Source organism: Calypte anna, chromosome 11, assembly GCF_003957555.1.
Source record: "Calypte anna isolate BGI_N300 chromosome 11, bCalAnn1_v1.p, whole genome shotgun sequence".
Lineage (NCBI taxonomy): Eukaryota > Metazoa > Chordata > Aves > Apodiformes > Trochilidae > Calypte > Calypte anna.
The window spans coordinates 676,723-695,588 of record NC_044257.1 but is presented as its reverse complement, the minus strand read 5'-3'; the positions used below and the strand labels follow the sequence as shown (position 1 = coordinate 695,588).

General features: G+C 56.5%; 1 protein-coding gene across 1 annotated transcript; it reads left to right on the top strand.

The window, feature by feature from the left end:
- Positions 1-389: 389 nt before the first annotated feature.
- On the top strand, positions 390-18,664 carry ZNRF1 (zinc and ring finger 1). The gene is made up of 5 exons (XM_030457980.1): positions 390-1,017; positions 16,216-16,311; positions 16,936-17,041; positions 17,152-17,242; positions 17,369-18,664. Exons 1-4 carry the CDS (start codon positions 567-569, stop codon positions 17,207-17,209), a joined length of 711 nt encoding a protein of 236 aa, XP_030313840.1. The 5' UTR covers positions 390-566; the 3' UTR covers positions 17,210-17,242; positions 17,369-18,664.
- Positions 18,665-18,866: the final 202 nt, after the last annotated feature.

The following is an 18,866-nucleotide window of genomic DNA, read 5'->3' as shown; positions in this document are numbered from 1 at the left end:
GCTGCCGGCCTCTATTGTCTCCGGCGCGGCGCCGAGCACCCAGGCGGCTGGCGGCGGCCGGCAGCGAGGCCGTGCCCGGCGCATCGCAGCGGAGCGGAGCGGGGCGCGCCGCCCCCGCCGCCCCCCGCCGTCCCATGGGCCGCAGCTGATCGTCGCCCGGCTGCCGGCCGCGCCCCGGGCAGGAGCGAGGCGGGCGGAGCGACCGAGCCGGCGCCCCCTCCCCTCTCCCTTTCCCCCCCCCCCCCCATTACCCTTTCCCTCCCTCCCTCCCCCGTTGCCCCGTTACCCGCCCCCGCCTCCTCCTCCTCCTCCTCCCCCCCCCCCCCTCCGCGGCCCCGGAGCCCTCGGCGGCCTCTGTCTGCCGGGGTGACGGCGGCGGCGGACTCGGGGCGCCCTCGCCCCTGCGGGCCCGGCGGGGGAGGATGCCTGGGGCGGGGATGGGTTTTCGCCCGTAGCTCCCCGCGCCCCCCCGCTTCCTTCCGCCCCCTCTCGCCTCCCGGGGGCGGCGCGGCCCCGTTCCCCGCGGGGGGCTGTCGCTCGGCTCCCTCCGGCCCGGCGGCGCTCACATGGGGGGCAAGCAGAGCACGGCGGCCCGTTCGCGGGGCCCCTTCCCGGGGGTGTCGACGGATGACAGCGCCGTGCCGCCGCCGGGAGGAGGGGGGGGACCGCCCCCCTTCGGCCATTACCGAGCGGGCGGCGGCGGCGGCGCCATGGGGCTGCGCAGCCGCTCGGTCAGCTCGGTGGCCGGGATGGGCATGGACCCCGCGGCGGCCGGCGCCGTCCCCTTCGGGCTGTACGCGGCGGCGGCGAGGGCGGCGGGGGAGGCCGAACGGGCCCCGGGCGGCGGCGGCGGCGGCGGAGGTCCGGGCTCCGACTCCACGTACGCCCATGGCAACGGTTACCAGGAGACGGGAGGCGGTCACCATAGAGACGGGATGCTGTACCTGGGCGCCCGGGCCTCGCTGGCCGACGCGCTGCCCCTCCACATCGCACCGCGGTGGTTCAGCTCGCACAGCGGTGAGTCCCGGTTCTCCCGGAGGCTTCTTCCCTTCCCCCGGGTCCGGAGCGCTGGGAGCCACGCGGTGGGGGGGGGGAGGGGGCAGCTGGTCAACCTTCCTTGTGCTAAGCCTGAAGGAAGAACCCCCATCCCTCCTCTGGGTTGGTGGGTGAGCACCGGGGGCAGCATCTGTGTCAAGGTCAAGGGAGGAAAGGAGCTCGGGAAGGAGGAGACTTCCCGGGGAAAGGGGGGGTTGTTTGGCTCTGGGGTGCAAAGCAGTGGATGTGGCACCCCCCTCACCCCCATATCAGCTTGGGAGAAAGTGGTCTGAGGGTGCTGTAGTGTGAGCCCTTGGTTTTGAAGAGCAGGGTGAGCTGCCTGGGCCTCTTCTGAAGGTGTTTGGAGGATGCCAGTCAGGTACAGGGGTTCCCATGCACGAGGAACTGTAGAAGGGGTAGAGGAAGACTTTGAAAGTGAGGTGTGGGAATATTTCTCCTTTGTTTTGTCTGATGAAGAGCCAGGGAGAGGCCGAAATGAGTTTTCTCATTCAAGCCAGCTGGCACCGTGTTGGTGCCGGGGAGGAAGCCGAGGAGGAACTGCCTGCCTCTTCACCAGGGCTGGGGAGCAGGCTGGGCTCTCTGGCAGGAAACCTATCAGGCCAGGGAGGGGGCAAGGTTGCCACCATCCTCACCCTCCCAGCTGGATCCTTCCCCTGTGTCCTGGTGTCTGGAGAGGAGCTCTGGCTGCGAGCTGGGCTGTGTCACTGACCTAGTTTTGGCTAGGTACAGGGAGTGAGGTGGGAGGTCCTCCCTTTCCCTCCTGGCTGGAGGGGAAGTCATTTCAGGGATGTCTCCTCACATTTCCTGGAATAGTCTGGGATTTCTCTCCCACCCGGCCCCCTTGCAAATGCTCTGAGTGCTCTCCATGCATGACGTGGTTTGGGAATTTTGCAATACACTTTGGAACAATGCCTCATGTTCAGGAAGGCTTGAAACCGAAGCAGTGGCCAAGAACAAAGGGCAAAGTGTGGATCATAGGGCCCGTTTTCCTCCTTCCACCTTGGCATTTTTCTCTTTTACCCAGTCCCAGTCTCTTTTACCCAGTCTTTTACCCCAGTTCTCTTTTACCCAGAGGTGCTGCTGCACCTCTCAGATCAAAACTGTGTGTCTTGCATTGCATCCTCAGGGGCAGAACACCCAGGCCTGGTTCCTATTGATTCAGGTCAGCTGGGTGTGTGGGGCTCTCCCTGGCAGATGGAGAGGGCTGGCTGGCTGAGACTTCTGCAAACTTTCTTGCTCTTTGACCTTGCAGCTGTGCAGCTCCTCTGCTTTTGAAGCACAGAAGGAAACAAAAGGTGCAGCATCCTTCCAGGCATTCTGCAAGCCTCTGTGTGGCTGGGTGCTGCCCAGGAGGGGTTTGTTACAGAAATACCCTGTAGCTACTCTGTAGGTGGAGGTGGTCAGTCAGAGAGTATCTGTCACACCAAGTGATGGCTCCTAAACTGCAACTCAATTGAGGGTAAAAACCCCCGTTTGTAAAAATAAAGCAGCTTCAAAATGGGGTAAGCTTTTTCCAGCCGCCCACGTGGGTTACTGGGATTGCTAAGTTAAACCTGGTGCCCTTGGAAGACTGCAGCACGAGCTGTGGGAAGTGCTGTGAGAACTGGGTTTCTCTGGTGCCTCTTTTGGGGCCCTCTGGGAGCGTTTGAGCTGTGCTGGAAGCATGCGCAGGCAGCAGGGAGAAGTGTTCAGCCTGGGCAGAAGCCTCTCCCAGTGGTGATTCTCCCTCCTTGATAATTAATAGCAAAAAGGAGCAGAGGATGCTTAAAAAACTTGTCGGAGCTCATTAAACTTCTGCATTCTTAGTGGGAGAGGTTAATGGAGGGTTTGGAGACCAAAGGGGGGGAAAGGGAAGTCAGACTGCAAAAATTCCTGCTAATCTTCCCATTGCAGCTGGTTAACCTCCAGGCAGGGCAGTCGGGAGCTCCTTGCTTCTTCCACCCTTCCCTCCCCATCGACCCACAGCTCCCGTGGTGCTGAGCCACTCCATTAGCCCCTGGAAAGTGCTGAAACAGCAGCACTTCAGTAAATGGAGAGGAGCTTTGACATTGCTGAGTGTGACTGTCCCTGCTCCTTTGAGCCAGGGCTGGGGATGAGGGGATCCACTGAAACCACTCTGGAGGATGCGTGCCGGGGGTCTTGAGGATCCCCCAAGGAGAGGACCCCCCCTAGACTGTGGCTGACAGGTCTGGAGAGTGGCTCCTTGTCCTTCCTGCCCTCCCCTCCTGCCCCTGCACAGCCTGGATGGTGTCAGTCTTGGCAAGCAGGGAGAGGTTGTGTTCGTGGGCTTGCTCTTCCAGGAGTGCTTGGGTTTGGGGGGAGAGCTGGGAGCCTCTGAGTGTGACCTGGGCTCTCTGGGGGGACAGCGAGGAGCCTTGGCTCAACACTGGTGATAAGGTGCAGTCATTGGTGGTGTGTCTGTGATAAGAGGAGCACACAGAGAGGCTTGGTGCCCTCCTGCTCCTGTTATCTGCCACGCTGACTGTGTGTGCCTCTCGGGCTGCTCCATGGCTCATCTGGTCCTTCAGCAGGGACTCCAAGGAGAGAGCTGGGGCAGGGTGAGCTCTTTGCCCTGGCTGGTATCAGTCCTTCCCCTCAGCAACTGAGGAAGTGCAGAAGAGCCAGGAGTGCCTGGGGAGGAAGAGAGAAAGCCTGGGAGGGAGAGAAGAGGGCTGTGCTGCAAAACCTGCATGGAGGGAGGTTACAAAGCGGTCCTCAGGGCCAGCAGATGCTGTAGCATTGACTTTAGGGTGCTGTGCAGCATGATTGATGGTCAGCAAGGAGAACCCACTGCCAGGTTCTCCAGGCTCTGCAGGGACAGCAGGAGCAGTTGGGTACTGATGGCCTCTAGCCATTCCAAGCCAGAGGAGGAGACTCCTGATTTCCTTGGGAAGAGCAAAGCCTAAATGCATCTTCCAGAGGTGAGGGGGCTGTGACCTTTGTGGTGGAGCTAATCCTTCTCTCTGAAAGGACAGCACCTCCCTGGGTAAGTGGATCCTGTTTCTTGACAGGGATTTTCCCTGGCATGTCCACCACCCCCACGAGCAACACAACTGCTCCAGCTCCACTTGAAACTGCTGTGGTTTCCCTGTCTGCCCAGGGTTTCTGAGATCCTCTTCCTGGCCTGTGCTGGTGGGAGATGACAAAACAGCTTTTGTAGCTTGGAGTTTGTTTGGTGCACTTGACCCTGTCCCCGTATCTCTATGATCATTAGGTCTTCTCAGCAAAGCCAAGGCCTTGGAAGGAAGAAGGGAGAAAAAGGAGACATGTGATTTAATGCCACATGTCTCCAGCTTTCTGTGATTCTCTTAGTATTGCTCCTGTTACTCATCTCCATCAGAGGATCTCAGGGAGTTTGTAGAGGCTGTAAGTGGCTTAAAGTTTATCTGGAAATCCCCCTCATCACCCAAAGCCCCTCAGTGCTTGAAACTCTAATAAATCCATATCTCCCTGTCTGCTGGCTAGGCCAGGGAAATGCCTAGCTTATCCTGGGTGGAGCCACCAGGAATGTCACAGGCTTTCCATACACCAGCAAGACAAGCAGTTTGTCCTGGATGCTGACAGCAGCAAGGTGGGTTGGGAGGTCTCCTTTGCCACGTGAGCTGTTGCAGGAGCTCCTCACCCAGAGCAGGAGGGCCCAGCCTGGAGGAGGCTTTCTATTACGTATATATATCTATATAGATAGATAGATATAGATATAGATATAGATATCTATTCCAGAGATGGGAGCCAGGGCTGCTGGGCTGGGTCCCTGTCCAGACAGGGTTAGAGAGTGAAAGAAGCTGGAAGCACTTTTTGATCTGGCCCTGGAATAAAGGATGGGGAGCAGGGATTGCTTGTTCTGAGCTGAAGGTATGTGTGAAAACCTACACTGACCTCTGCCCAGCTTGGGAAGAGGCATGTCTGTGGTGTAGCCTTGCTGTGCTCCAACACCTTCAAGTCCTGAGCTTTTCCAGTGCTTGGTGATCCTCATTCTCCAGCTTCTCCTGCCATGGCAATCTCTACACCAAGACCAGGAAGTTTCATCCTAGCTGGTGAGTCAGTGAGCTGCTGGAGGGAGTTCACTTCCAGGCCTGCCTTACCTGCCACCAACTTTTTCAACGTGCAGCTATCACAAATGTTTCCCTCCCCTTGCTCCCAGAGCTAACCAGGGGAAGGGCACCCCAAGGTCAGCTGGAAGAGGCCATTGTGAATCTCTTCTTTTGCCCCTTCCAAAGGGGACTGCGTTCAAACCATCTTTTTGGTGGTTTGGTGCTGGGGACTGCCTGGCAGGCAGGCTGGGGATCTGCAGCATTGCCAGGCCTGTGGGTTATTTGGGAAGCGGTGTGGGAATGGTCCTGATGATTCCCCAGGCTAAAAGATATTCAGCTGTTGGACTCTCTGGTGCTGGAGGGATTGCCCTTCTGCTTCTGCCTTCTCCAAGCTGGCTGCAGGACAGACATCATACACCCACAGACATCATACACCCGGAGCTGGGGGAAGAGGCAGCACTACCCTGGAATCCTGAAGCACCAGAAGATGGGAGACTGGAAGGCAGCTTTAATTCATAGCAGCCCTGCAGCCTAAGTGTGTCAACGTTGGTGTTGTGCGTGAGAAGCCAGCAGCAGCAGCAGTGGTTCTGTTCAGCCTCTGCACCCAGAGCTAGCACAGACCTCACTGCCCTGTTAGCTGCTCTACTGCCCTTCCAAAACCTCTGGGTCCCCCTGCCCTGGAGCCAAACCCTGGTTGCTGGTTCTGCTCACTGTGCTCACTCCTCTCTAAACCTGTGTGTAAATCCGTGCAGGGGAGCTGGGTGCCCTCTCCCCCCTCTGTGTGCTTCAGAGATGCTGAGGATGATGCTCCTGTGCTCCCTGGGCTGACCCACTTCCCAGCCAGGATTGTCTTGCTGGCCCGTGACGTAAGTTTATCCCATGCTGGTTTGTTTTGCTGAAATGTTTGTTCGGGTGGCTGGAATAAGCATAAAGGCTTCTCTTATTTATTAGTGTGCTGTTAGGGCTCCTCTCCTCCCTTCTCTCGTTGGCTGGCTGGAGGATCAATCAGATGGATGCAGACATCTTTGGTGGAGGAGCAGTACCAGGGCTGGCACCTGGCCAAGGCAGCCCTGGAGAGTCATGGGAAAATGCTGCTAAATGCTGAAAATTAATTTCAAGAGAAATGCAGGGAGGGAGGGAAAAAAAAAACCAAAAAAACCCACTTTGGAGAGGGGAGGGGTGGGAGAGCTTTTTTTGCCTGCGATGCAGTCTGCTGTGTGACAAATCAGACATGCAGCAAAGAGCTCTTTGAGTGAATTCCCTCTGCAGGGACAGGTCCAGTGGACCCCTGGCCAGCTGGGGGGCAACCACAAGGTGTGTCTGTCTCATTGAGGCTGGCAAGCTGAAACTCCAGATGTTTGGGTTTCAGTAAATGTGACCTGGCTGTCCCCTGGTTCCCCTTAAAAACTGAAACTTTAAGGGCTCACGAGTGACTTACACGAGCAGCTGAGTGATGCTGTGATGCAGAGTCTTTTGCCTGCCTGCTCTGGGCCTGTCTGTGCAGTGGGGTACAATAAACCCCTCCCTGAACACACAGCCCTGTTTTTTTATTTCAGACAGAGCCTGGTTAAAGTTGGGCCTTAGATACCTCACCTGTGCCATTGCAAAGCTGTTGGGTGCTTGGGGCTGCTGCTGTCCCTTGCAGGCACTGCTTGGCTGAACCCTTTTGCTCTCTGCTTTCTGGTGGTGGAGGCTTTTGGGAGGTGCAGCTGCAGGAAGCTCTGCTGGCCTGGGGCCTCTTCTGGTGCCACTGCACAGTGTTTCCCATGGGCAGAGCCAGCAGGTTTCCTGCCCTGCTGGGCTGTGGGCAGGGGAAGGGAGGGGGACAAGGGATGCTCTTCTCTTGGGATGGGTCACTTCTCCAGCAGATCCTGCACAGCCCAGGCTTTGAGGAGGGTGTTGGTGGCCCTTGTTGGTTGATCTGTGCTGCCAGCTCAGGGTTGGTGCTCTCTGAGGTGCTGGGTTTGTGATGTGGCTGCTCTGGAGCAGATGCTCTTGGTGTTGGCTCTTCTTGCTCTTGGTCCTTCCCCAGGCCTCCATGGTGGGTCTGTGGCAACCAGGGGTGGTAGGGACCAGGCTTGGTGGCAGGGCTGGTGCCCTCACCATGGGAGAAGCTGCTGACACCACTGTGACTCTTCTTTCACCTCTGGTGCCAGCAGCGGGTCGGTCCCTGGGACAGCTGTGGTGTCAGGCTCAGGAGGACCAAGGGCTGAAGTAGCTCAGGAAATTCCTGTCTCCTTCTGCCCCTGCAGTGGTCTGGTGGCACTTGGTGGAAGGGCAGGAAGGTGCAGTGGAAATACTTGGATTTTGGTAGTTTTAGCACTGCTGGCAGGGATCTCCCCAGGCTGTATGATGCTGGTGAGCAGACCTGGGGTGCGTTGGGGTTCCTGAGAGGCTGTCACCTCTACCAGGCACTGAAACGGGGCTGAGATGGGCCCTGGCAAGGGAGGCACAGTGGCACAGGTGAAGAATTGAACTGAAACTGCTGAGAGCTCTTTCCTGGCCCTAGCAGGCACGCTGGCGTGACAACAGTGGGTATTTTTAGAGGCCAGCTGCCTGCAACACGAGAGCAGGAAAGCAGCAGGAGAACCGAGTGATGCTGCCCCTGCCCCGTGTGCCTGCCCTGCGTTTTGGTTTCTGGTGGTCTGGGGCTGCTGGCATGAAGAGGTTTTCCACATCCTCCATGCCTCTTGGCCTGTTGCTGCCTCAGAAGGCTTCGTTCTCCCCTCAGCTCTCACCAGGGCTGCCTGTTCCTCTGATCAAGGCTCAGCAGCCTGAGGGGGGTGTCAGGGGGGCTCTGCTCTGCACATCCCAAGCAATTATATTACAGTTTGGGGGGTTGGGATTTTTTGGAGAATTCTTTTTCACCAGCAAGGGAAAACCTGCAATTCCTCTTTACAGCCAGGGTATATTGCAGTAGTGCATTTGGGAGCTCTCTCTGCAAGGTGATGGAGCTGTGTTTTGTTGGAAATGCTGCAGGGGAATCAGATCCACCTTCCAGTTCATCCATCCAAGGCCTGTCCATCTGTAGCCAGGGGGAATGAGGAGGGAAGGGAGGGAGCTCCAGCCAGATGGCTTAAATTGCTATCTGCAGGGTGGTTCAGTCAGGGTGGGTTGAGGTCAGTTTTGGGGCCAGCCTTCTGTTGAGCTGGTGCTGAGTGGGCCAGGGTGAGTCTGAGCACCCTGCTTGAGCAGTTTGTGCCCTTTACCTCTTGTCCTGTCACTGGCCACCCTGGTTTTTCTCCTCCTGCTGTCTGGGTAGCAAGTCCTGCAGACCTTCCCAGGGAGCAGGGAGATGCTCTCTGCCATGCTTTTATTCCTACCACACGAGGAGCTGGGAACAGGTGAGGTCAGAGCTTGCTTCTCCCTAGGATTTTTTTCCAAAAGTGTCTCTTTCTTCCTGAAAAAACCAAGCAGTGTTAACCAGCCATAAGCCTTTCACAGCCATGCAGTACCTGTGGGTGTAGCTCTGTGTGCTCTGCTTGCTGCCTGCTACATAAAGATTGCCCTTCCCCAACCCTGGGAAGCAAAGCTCTGTCCTTTCTGTGCACCCTGGGGCCTCAGCCTCCTGCTGCCTCAATGGGGTGTCCCATGGGCTGGGTGAGAAATGCTGTGGGAGACCCTTGACTGCTGCATTTGCTTGGTGCTGGGGTGGGATGTGCAGGGAGGAGGAGGAGGAGGAGGTTTCCCAGGAGCTGGATGGGAAAGGCAGGAGGGGATACACCAGTGAGATCAGTGCTGGGCTCTGCTCCCTTTGCCAGCACTGGAAAACCAGGACATGTCATGGTGTGTCCCTGGAATGTCCCTTCATCCTCCCAGCAACCAGCTGAGGTGTGATGGAGCCCTCAGCAGGGTCAAGGCAGGAATTTCTGCTTTGGGAAAAAAAAAACAAACCACGGGAGTCAGAAGGGAGGTAGCCAGGGAGCTGCCACTTCCCCCCATGGGATCTGCTCTGGTCGTGTTTGGGAGTGGCTTGGGTCAGGCTTTTTGCTGCCTTTCCAAAAATGGGAGTTCCTCTGGCAGCTTGGTGGGGGCTGGAGCCTGGCAGTGGGGACTCCGTGGGTGCCTTACCAGAGGATGGCTTAGTCAGGAGTGACTCACCCCCTGGGCCCTGCCTGATGCTGCTTTAATGCTCCCTCTCAACCCCTGCTCAAAACTCTGACTCTCTCCCTTTCTTCTCCCATTTCTGAATCACTCTGTGCCACACAGGGGATCCCCTGTGCTCTTCTCTTTTGGCACCTGGGGTGCCCCGTTGCTTCCCCGCGTCTTGTGCTTATCTTCTTTCTTGGCATGAGAAGTATTTGGGAGGAAAAATGCAGGCAAACTCTTTGGAAATTCCCAGGTGAACCTGCAGGATCCTTTCCCTCTCTGGGCAGTGAATTTGAAACCCAAGCATCCCTTGAGAGCTTGAGGAGACAACTTCAGGGCATCCCTGTAGCTCTTCTGCACAGTGAGATGGTCCTAGGATGGTTCTGTGATTAGCAGGAGCCCTAAATGTCCTTGTAACCTGATAAACTCAATCCCTGCAGCCCAAGGGCTGGAGTCAGAAGTGGTAATGCCTTTGCTGGGCTGTTGCCCAGGACCCCTCTGTTTAAATTTGCAGTTCTTCAGGATGCTAAAATTAGCTTTGGGCTTCATGCTCTTCCTTATGAAGCCTATTCCCAGCAGCTGGGGCAGGGTTTCAGCAGCAAACTAGGACTAGCTGGGAAGCAGGGTGACCCCAGGAGGTTGCCTTTTCTTATCCAGGTCTGGGGGAACTGATCCTGCAGCAGAGCCCAGGCTGGAAGAGGGAGGTGCTTTGTCTTTAGTACTTTAGTTCAGGAATTGCAGTGTTAGCCAGGAAAGGGGCAATACTCAGGCAGGGTGGATGCCTGGGGTTCAGAAGCTGTTTGCACATCTTCCATGAGGATGTCTGCTCAAGGAGGGCAGCTCTGGACATCCTCTGACCATATAGCCAGGCTTTGGTGTGTCTGTCTGCTGAGGCTTGATGGATCTGGGGGCTCTGGAGCAAATGTCCTTGTGGGGCTCCCTCTCTCACATCTGCCCCTTCCCAACTCTCTGACTTCCCTCAGAGCCAGTACTGCAATCTGTTCTGCTTCTTCCTATCCTCCCCCACCACCCCCTGAAGAAGCCAGCTGGCAAAAAAACCTAAAACAAACCAAAACCATCTCTGCCTCTCAGCTTGCAGCAAGCCAGCCCTGGGTGCCATGACACGAAGCTACCCAACTCCTCCTGCATCCCAGTGGCTCTGGTCCCTTCCCCATGTTGCACCAATGCCATTTCCTTGGTGCTGCATCACCTCTCTGTGGGCTGAGTGGGGTGGGAACAGGCAAAGGTGACCCCATAAACCCACTGAGTGTTACAGCTTTGGCCAGCTTTGTGGGATCCATGGCACATCCCTGTCCCCTTTGGCTGGTGTGTGGCCAACCCAACAGCAAAAATCTGGAGTGCAGGGGCTTGCCAGGAGCTCCAGTGAACCAGGCACAGCTCTGCTTAGACATTGCATCTCAGTGGCTTCTTTTTGGGGTGCTTGGGATGGAGCAGGGCTGTCCCTTGGTTGAGGCAGCAGCCTGCACCATTGGGTTTCTCTCCAAGTGTTGCCATCCAGGGACATCCCAGCTGCTCGAGTGCCCCAGCCCTGCCTCTCTTCCACCCCTGGCAAGATGGGATGTCTTGTTTCCACCCCAAATTGGTAGGAAGGACTCTACTATCACCTTTAAATGGGGCCACTTCAGTCCTTTTCTCCTTTCTGCCTTTGTGTCCCCACTCAGGTCAGTCCTCGTGCTGCACAAGAGCCAAGCTCCTGTGCCTTGTGTCCTGATGGGGCAGCAGGGCTGTGTCAGACCAGGGTTTCTGTATCTGCTAGTGCAGCTGATGCTCTTTCCTTCTGCAAAAGGAAGTGGGTTGGGACCTGATCCTGCTGGGGCTTCCCACCTCCAGGCACTTAATGCAGCATTTTGCTGGCTGGGGGATGGGTCCTGGGTGCAGCTGTGAGCCACCTCCTGGTCCTGGTGTAGAGGTGGCATTGCTGACTGGGTTGCTCAGAGGCCAGAAAAGCATCATTGCCATGGGGAGTGGTGCTCTTAGGACACCCCTGGAGGTCCTCAGCTCCCTGCCCAAGTGCTGGAGATGCACCCTGTGTGCCCCCTCCAGCGTGCTGTCCTCTGCCCATCACTTGCAAACAACGAGGCTGCTCTAAGCCAGTCAGGAATTTATTTTCCAGGATGTGCTGTAGTGGAGCTCACAAGGGGTAAGGGAAGTGGAGGACTTTCTCCTGACTCAACCTCATGTGTTTGTACTTCAGGCTGATGGACTGGGCCCACATATGTGCTTGGTTGGTCTTGCCCTCCAAGTCAGTCCCCACTGGTGTGCTTTTTTTACAGATGACCCCTCTCTTCCAGCATCCAGCTGGTGCTGGTCCAGCTGGTGATGTCAGGAGAGCTGTGTGGGAGGAGATGGGGTGCTCAGGGTTTGCTCAGCTAAGGGGAGGCACCAGGACTGTGCTTCAGCTGTGTCCTTGGACCAGATATTCCCTGTGTTTGTGTTGTGCTCAGCTGCATCCTCACCTGGTGTAAGGCAGCTCCCTTTGGCCAGAGGCCCAGGATGCTGTCTGGAGACACAGCAATGGGCTGTGCAGCTGAACTTGCCAGGGCTCCCGTGGCCATCAGGCAGCCTGGGGCTGACCCCTGAGTTCCTTGGTGCTAGGATGTCTCCCAGGGACAGGGATGTTCTGGGAAGGTGTGTGACTGCTCCCTGCATTTTGGCCATGTGCTAGGCATAGAGCTGGGCTCTCCCACTGCTGGGATGCTGCTGCATCTCCTGGTGGCACTGTAGCTTCTGAGAGGTCCCTCTGGAGATGGACTGAGCTAGCAGAGGGTGTGCAGCTGGATGTGGACATGGCACATGGTGTTTTTCCTGCAGTCAGGGATGGTTTCTGGGGATGCTGTCTCACCTCCAGCCACCTCCACTTGTGCAGTTGACCCCACTATGGTGCTTGGCAGCTTCCTCAAGCCATGCAGGTTGCTGCAGGCATCACTTCTAGACACAAGTTAAAAGGGTTTCTTATTCCAGTAAGAAGCAGCTGTGTTTGAGGTGTTTACAGATGCATTGGAAGCACGTCTTGGCCCTCCTGTCACCATGAAGGCCCTTGCAGCCTGTGTGGAGGTGTTTGCAGCACTCCGAGGGTTAACCACAGGGCTTTTTCAGCTCACATAGGACCTAGTGGAGGTTTTCAGAGGTTCCCATCTCTGCTTTGCCTAGCTGTCTAAAATTAACCATGCAACCTTCCTAAAAATACTCAGAAGGGCAGTAGCCCCTGGAGAGCACCAGTGCTGCTTGCTCCTGGTTTCTAGACCAAGCCATCAGAGAGATGATGATGATGAGATGAGATGAGATGAGATGAGATGAGATGAGATGAGATGACCTGCCAGAGCGTGTCCCACAGCCTTGAGAGCCCTTGGCTCTCTCAAAGTCTCCTGCAAGATACAAGGGTCTAGGCATGGATCTGAACTTGCCTTTCCAGGCCAGCCTGCTTCCAGTAGCACCTTCCCCTTCCTCACTTGCTCTGAAGCAAGAGCTGGTGTCTGCCTGTCTGCTTGTGGGGGTGGTACCAGCTGCAGGTTTTCCATGCTGCAGGCAGAAGCATTACCCTGGGCACCTTGGAAGGGAGGAAGGGTCCAAGTCCTTTCCCCAGAGCATCCCCCAAGCCTCCTGTTGGTGTGGGAGGCCCAGTCCAGGAGGAATAGCTGGGCCCTTCCTCTCTCTGTTTTTTTTTTTTGTTTGTTTGTTTGTTTTGGTTGGGTTTGGTTGTGGTTTTTTGTTAGGGTTTTTTTGGGTATTTTTTTTGGCATGTGGGAGGAGTGTGCAAAGGGCTCAAGGAGGAGGAGGAGGAGGAGGGAGAGAGCTGAATTTTCCATGAGCAGCTGTCAAAATGTAATCTCTGTGTCGCTTGAGCTGGAAGCTTAGGCAGGATAAATTAATGGGGATTTCAGGGAATGTGGAAAATACCATGGCCCTGGAGGAGGCTGGCTGCCTGGGGAGTGGCCCTTTCATCTGTGGGTTCCACTGACCCACTGAAGGATGCTCCTGGACGCTGGGCTCAGGGACTGCTCCTCTTGGGTGCCAGCCTTCCCCTGGCCTCAGTGGTTTTCTATCCAGAAGGTCACCTGGAGAAGGGGTGAGGGTGCCTGACCCCCTTCTCTGCCTCCTCTTTCCTCTCGTGGGGGCTCTTGAGCCTGCTGGGGAGAGAGGTGCAAACACAGATGCTCTCGCAATGCCAACTATTTGTGCCGACAGCTGGGGTGCAGGGTGGCTCCCCCACCCTGGAGGTCTTTCCACCCTGACTCCTCACTCCTGCTGGGACCCAGGAATCCGTGCAGTTGCATTTTCATCATTTTATGAGTTCTTCCCCCTCCGTCCTGTGAAAGGCAGAGCCACGCAAAGCGCGCGTGTGCCGCGCTGAGCCCCGTCTGGCAGGCAGTGGCTGTGGCTGGAGCAGGACACAGACCTGCTGGGACTTGTGCCCAGGCTCCTGCCTCCCTAAAGTGTCCCCACATCCTTGCCACGGTGGTGCTGGGGGTCCCTGTCCCCCAGGCAGCTGCACAGGGAGCACCGAGGAGCGTGACGGGTGTTCACACCACCTATTTATATCTGTGCTAAAGCTGCTCCAGCTACAAAGAGGCATGGAGATACAGCGACAGCCGCTCAGGGGAGCCTGCAAAGGTCCCTGCTCATTCCCTTGCTCCTGCTGATTTGCCACCCCACCCCGGCCAGTCCCACCCAGGGCCCTTTCCTTTTGCCCTGGTTGCAAGCCTTGTACCATCCCTTCACGTTCTGCCTGAGCTGGCGGATCTGGGGCAGGTCTGTTTAAAGTAACACCTTGGCACAGAAAAAGGGGGAACAGGAGAAAACGAGGTCTGTGCTGCATGGGGAGGGGAGGCAGTGCTGAACCTCTGCAAATGCTTTGTCCCTGACACTGAGCTCCCAGCTGAAACTCCTTTTCCAAAGGGAGCCCTTGGTAGCTGCCCTGTGCTGGGGACTCCTGGCTGGAAACGGGGGCCCCAGAGCTTCCCTGCCCATCCGTGCTCCAGCAGGATGGGTTCAGCCAGGGACAGGGGCAGGCACAGTGCCAGGGGAGCCTGGGGGACAGGGAAGGTGTCCCACAAGGGGAAGCTTATTGGGTCTTGCAGGAGACAAGCTGGGAGGCCACCCGAGCCTGCTCTATAAATACACCAGACGGGTAACACGGGAGGAATTTTAAGAAAAGTAACTCTTTCAGCTAATGGGCACCTCTGCCATGAGGTACAAATTGGTCTGGAGTAAAATTAGACTGGAGAGGAGAAGGCAGATGGGTGCTGCTGCCCATGAGGCTCCAGCTGCCAGCACTGCCCTTTGGGCCAAGACTTGGTGCCAACAGGGCTGGGCTGGCAGTGCAGACCTCATGGCTCAGTCTGGCTGGGGCAGCAGTGTTATCCCTGTGGATATCCCAATGTTATCCCTGGATGCTGCAGGCCAGGCTGGCACCGTGGGAGGGGTCCCTGAGCTTGAGGGCTCCTGGTTTGAGCAGGTCCCTAGAGAGCCAAGTCCCCTGTCATCTGTGACGTTCATACTTACAGTGCTTTCCTGGGAAATAAACACCCTCTGGAGGGGTGAGGGTTGACATCCCTGTGCTGGGCTTTCATCCAAGGAGCTGGGAAGTGATCCGTGTTTATCACCGCTGGTCATGGGAGGGTACTCAGATGCCAAGAGCAGCTACCCATGCTGGTTGCATGGTAGAGGTCTGTGCTGCCAAGCCACCAGCACTTTCTCCCTTCCAAGAAGCAAAAACATGCCCTCACCACATCCGTGTGGTGGCAACAAAAAACCTGATTCATCCTCAGATAATTTGCCTGTGTCCCTTTTCTTCTTCTTCCTTTCCTGAGCAGCCTTTGCATATATATGAAGAAAGCTCTTAAGCAGCACTGCAGTCAAACCTGATCTGTTTCTGGAAGACAGGTCCTTAAATTACCCTCTCCCTCTCTGCAGGCAGGGAACTGCTGGATATTCTGGTGCAAACCCATGGTGACTGTGGTGGCATGCACGTGTTTGGCTCTGCCGGGAGGTGACAAACTGCACAGCCTCGAGCTGGCTGCAGTGGGAGGGCAGGGAGTCCCAGGCAGGTGACCTGCAGGGCTGCTGGGGGATTTGGTTCCAGGATTTGGGGGGTTGGAAACCCGGGTTCAGGGCAGCCTTGCTCCATGGTGCTGGGGGCAACGCCGTGGTGGTCTGAGTGGGCAGGGGCACTGGTGCCAGCACCAGCCAGACCCCATCCTCATCCTCAGGCAAGGATGCAGAACGGGTCTGGACATGGTGGGCAGCTTCACCCAAGAGCCCAGGTCACCAGGCAGGTCCAGGTGACAAGGCAGGACCAAGGTTACCTCAGCCTGTGGGGGTACCCCTGCTCCCTGGGCCATCTGTAGGCATTGAGGAATGGGCTGCCCAGGGAGGGGGTGGATTTTGCATTCCTGGAGGTGTTTAGGAAGAGCCTGAATGTGGCACTGAGTGCCATGGGCTGGGAACCACGGGGGGAGTGGATCAAGGGTTGGACTTGATGATCTCAGAGCTCCTTTCCAACCCAAATGATTCTGTGACGTGGCAAGCACATGCTTTGCTCCTGCAAAAAGCTGGAAAAAAGCAGCAACTGGGGCTTCTGACTCCAGAAAAACCTCTTTCCTCACAGCTTCTCTGTCTCAGCCGTGGAAGGACGATGCTGTCCTGGCAGGGGGATGTGTCCCTGCAGTTGCCCTGGGCTGCTCCTCGCCCTTTAAGGCCCGGCAGCAGCTGATGGCCACGTGTGCGCTGCCTTGGCACATCCTCTGTGCCCTCTGCGCTGTGGGCACTGAGACCAGTGTCTGTCCCTTTCCTGGGTGGCTGTCTCCTCTGGGGTGGCTGTCCCTGAGGCTGCTGGCGGGCAGCACAGGATGAGCATGCGCCCAGGGAGGGCTGCGTGGGGTGTGTGCCACCATGCAGGCAGCAGGTGAGGGGCTGCCACTGCCCTGCCCGCCCCGGCCTCGGGGACTCCCCAGGATGGGGGATGACGAACTCTTCTCCGCTCTGCCGAGGGCTCATCTCTCTGCTGCTCTCCCTCCAGGTTTCAAGTGCCCCATTTGCTCCAAATCCGTGGCTTCTGATGAGATGGAAATGCACTTTATCATGTGTCTGAGCAAACCTCGCCTCTCCTACAACGGTAAGGGCCGGGGGCCAGGCTGCCAGGGGACACAGTGTCCTGCTGGCTTGGGCAGGCTGGAGAGCTGCTTGCTGCAGGCAGGCAGCTGTGCTGGGCTTGCCAAGAAGGCTGTGCTTCAGCATGGTCCCTGTTCTGCTCTGCTCTGCTCCCCCAGCACGTCTCAACCCCACTGCTTTTGCCTTGGGACCCCTTGTCATGCAGCCCCCTCCCCGTATTGCTCACCCTGGTGTTGTGCTGGAAGGAGCCCTCTGAGGGACATGTGTCCTCCTGGGCTGTCCTCCTGAAGGGTCATAGCCTCCCTCCCCTCCAGGTTTACTGGGCTGAGCATGGCTCTGCAAGCTCCTGTGTCTCCCATCCTCTCTCCTGACTGACTGCCCGTGGGGGTGTGATGCTCAGCCCCATCTTGGTGGTGCTTTTTTGGGAAGCCAGGGGCAGGGAGCATGCTCACTGTAGCCACCCCAGCCCCATCTTCCCCCCCCTAATCTCCACCAGAGCCTCCTGCCACTTGGTTGCCCCATCCCACTGCCTCCATGAAGGTGGCCAATGGGTTCCCCCCATCCTGGGAAGTGGGGGACACCGTGGGGGATGATGGAATCTCACCACTGCCCTCTCCTCTCCTCCCAGATGACGTGCTGACCAAGGACGCCGGCGAGTGCGTGATCTGCCTGGAGGAGCTGCTGCAGGGGGACACGATAGCCAGGCTGCCCTGCCTCTGCATTTATCACAAAAGGTACTGCACGGGTGCTGACAGCGAGGGGACACAGCGAGGGGTGGCAGGGGGACAGGCAGGGACATCCTGAGGCTCGTCAGGGTGGTGGTGACGTCCTCTCCCCTCTGCAGCTGTATAGACTCATGGTTTGAAGTGAACAGATCTTGCCCGGAGCATCCTTCTGATTGACCTGCTGGGCATGCTTGCTGATTTCTCTTTAAGGTGAGTCTCCTCCAGGGTCGTTCTCCTGTGCTGGGTTTGAATCCTGAGCCAGAGGGGTGGGATGGAGGTTGGTTGGGGTGGCCGTGGCTCCTGCCCTCACCTGGTGTCCTCTCTCTGCCTTTGCAGGGCACCTTGCTATACCTGCTGTTCCTCCTCTCCCTGTCCCCCCCACCCCACCTGGAGTTTTGGGCTGACTTTAAATTCCTCGAGAAGAACAAAAAATAAAACCCAGAAACTTGAATCCACCTGGGACAACGCCGAATATTATTTTTTTTTTTTTAAATTTTATTATTTTTATTTGTTTTGTTGACATTTTTTTGTTGTTGTTGTTGTTGGGTGTTTTCGTTTGGGGTTTCTTTTTGTTTGTTTCGTTTTGTTTTTAATTTAAAACGTTAGAAAAAAGGAAAGAAAGAACCATCCAGGAGAAGACAGTGTGAGAAAAGCCGAGCGACCTGCTCTCCCCTCCTCAGCCGCTGCTCACCAGGAGAGCTCTGCCTGCCAGGGAAGCCCCAGGGACATCCTCGACTGAAACCCTGCCATGATGTTTGGCTTTTCTCCCCAAATCCAAGGGGAAAGCTGCCGGGGGACAGCCGGCCAAACGGAGCACGTGGCATTTCTCACCGGCGACCCCCCCTTCCCTTCTGACACCTCCAACCCGGACTTGCCCGGGGGCTCTGCTCAGTTTTTTTGCACTGACTAAACAGGAATTTTCTCCTCTCTTGTCGTCTCCCTTTTGGAGATCTCCACTCCCAGGGCCCTGGCATTGTGAGATTGGGGACTCTGCCCCAAGCCAGGAGCTGGGTCACTGCTGCTCCCCCTTGCTGAGCTGCAGGGGGGGGGTTGGGGGGGGTGTCTGTCTTTCAAGTGTTTACAACAAGGAAAAAAAAAAAAAAAAAAAAAAAAAGAGAGAAAACCGACAGAAAATGGAAAAAAAAAAAAAAAAAAAAAGAAAACCAAACCACACAACTGAAGCTTCGTGTTGACTGGCGTGTTCTTCGGTTTGAGCTTCCCTGCCCTGGTGATGTTTACAGACTGGTCACTCTTTAACTCAGCTATAACCACTCAGAGACTGGAGAGCCGCAGCATCCCCGCCGCCCCCCCCCTCCCGCCGCCCCCCCAATCCCTTGCCAAAACCCCATCCCCACCCCCTTCTTCTTTCCATTGCCTTGGAGTCGAACCCTTGCCCGGAGGGTATGGGGAAGGGCTCTGACAGCCCCCCCTGGCCTCCCCAGCCATAGGGGTGGCTTTGCTGGAGGTGCCAAGATGGACAAGATGTTTTCATGGCAGTGACCCCCCCGTCCCCACCCCCCCAGCCCGTCCCTGTCCCCTCCCCGTGCGGCGGGTGCGTTTTCATTGGTGAGACCTCCCCTGCTGGTGGCCGTGCCCCTGCGGGAAACCTTTCTGTATTTATATATTAAAAAACAAAAAAACAAAAACAAAACAAAAAAAAAAAACCAACAAAACAGAAACAAAACAGGGGGAAAAAAAAAAAAAAAAGAGTTCAGAGCTTGGGGGGAGCTTCCTTCATTAGTCAAGGTGTTTTGATATGGTATTAAAACAATGTTCAATAAAATGTTCACTGTTATTTTATTTTACTGGCTTTCTTGGTGAAGCAGGCAGTGCC

Coding starts and splice junctions, on each gene's coding strand:
- ZNRF1 (XM_030457980.1), top strand. CDS start 567: ATGGGGGGCAAGCAGAGCACGGCGGCCCGTTCGCGGGGCCCCTTCCCG. Junction 1,018..16,215: donor GTGGTTCAGCTCGCACAGCG/GTGAGTCCCGGT, acceptor CTCTCCCTCCAG/GTTTCAAGTGCCCCATTTGC. Junction 16,312..16,935: donor ACCTCGCCTCTCCTACAACG/GTAAGGGCCGGG, acceptor CTCTCCTCCCAG/ATGACGTGCTGACCAAGGAC.